We start from the raw sequence: 1109 nt of genomic DNA, 5'->3' as shown, positions 1-1109 counted from the left end.
GGAAGAAAACAAAAGTATGTTATTTAACACTCACAGGTCTCTGAGGTTTTTATTTGATCATTGTACATTAACACCAAAAGAACCAAACACATGCACAAAGTCTAGGTTTATAGCCACACCTCTATTGGGAAAACCTTAACATCATTCTACTGTGACTTGTTTCACATCCTTTTTGGGTTTCTCAGTCCTAGGAATGGTGACAGTTAAGACACCATCCTTCAACTCTGCTTTAATATCATCAGCTTTAGCATCATCAGGCAAAACAAGGCTTGTGTTATAATATCCATAGCTACTTGATGACCAATGCTCATCATCTTCACCTTCTTCTTTCTCTTCCTTGTGCTCTCCCTTGATTGTCAACACTCCATCATCAACGGTGATCTTCACCTCCTCTTTTGCCATTCCTGGCATCTCATACCTCAGCTTGTAATGATCATCTCCCTCTTTCACACGACCACTCAGAGACCAAGGTGTCAGATTCATGCTCTCAAACACCCTGTTGATGTTCTCACTTGCCTGCAACAATGCATTCCCAAGCCCTGAAGGAAAGAACTCTAACACCCCAACACAAAGTGTGAGTGTAAGCTTCATCACAAAAAAACCATCACCAGCATCTTAATTCATCACTTTTTTTATCTTTTAACGTAAATTTTTGTGTTGTAATAGTATAAAAGTAGAGAAAGAGAGAGTACCATAGAGAGCTGGAGGGAAATCACGATCTTGGTTTCTCCAAATCCATCTTCTGTTGTTCCTCCTTCTGGGGAACAACTTGTTAGACTTTTTCCCTTCAGTGACAGCAACTTCAGTGGCTTCAGATTTTCCTTTATCTCCTGCTGCAGTGGCAAACCTTTTGAGCAATTCATTGTTCCACCTCTGCTTGTGCACGCCACCAGAACCATGGCTGGTGAAGGAAGATGAAGCAAACAACTTTCGTCGCAAATCTTTCAAAGCCGAACGTGCCAGAGCCATGTGATGACTTGATTTTCAACTGCTGCTTGTTTCTTTGTCTGGTTTTGCTTGTTCTTGCTGATATAGTTAGTGGAACTGAGACCAGTTAAATATATATAACACAAGGTTGATGCTGGTTAATGACTTTTTTTTTTGGCTTT

General features: G+C 40.5%; 1 protein-coding gene across 1 annotated transcript; it reads right to left on the bottom strand.

Annotated features, from left to right (window-relative positions):
• Positions 1-1109, bottom strand: LOC114167441 (HSP20-like chaperones superfamily protein). The gene is made up of 2 exons (XM_028052531.2): positions 693-1109; positions 1-554 (listed from the first exon to the last, which is right to left on the bottom strand). The coding sequence occupies exons 1-2, from the start codon at positions 967-969 to the stop codon at positions 142-144; spliced, it is 690 nt and encodes a 229-aa protein (XP_027908332.1). The 5' UTR covers positions 970-1109; the 3' UTR covers positions 1-141.

The sequence above is a fragment of the Vigna unguiculata genome, chromosome 10 (genome assembly GCF_037176805.1).
Source record: "Vigna unguiculata cultivar grain cowpea cultivar isolate G323 ecotype 2 chromosome 10, ASM3717680v1, whole genome shotgun sequence".
Lineage (NCBI taxonomy): Eukaryota > Viridiplantae > Streptophyta > Magnoliopsida > Fabales > Fabaceae > Vigna > Vigna unguiculata.
Note: the sequence above shows the minus strand (reverse complement) of the source record. Positions and strands in the feature narration are given on the sequence as shown.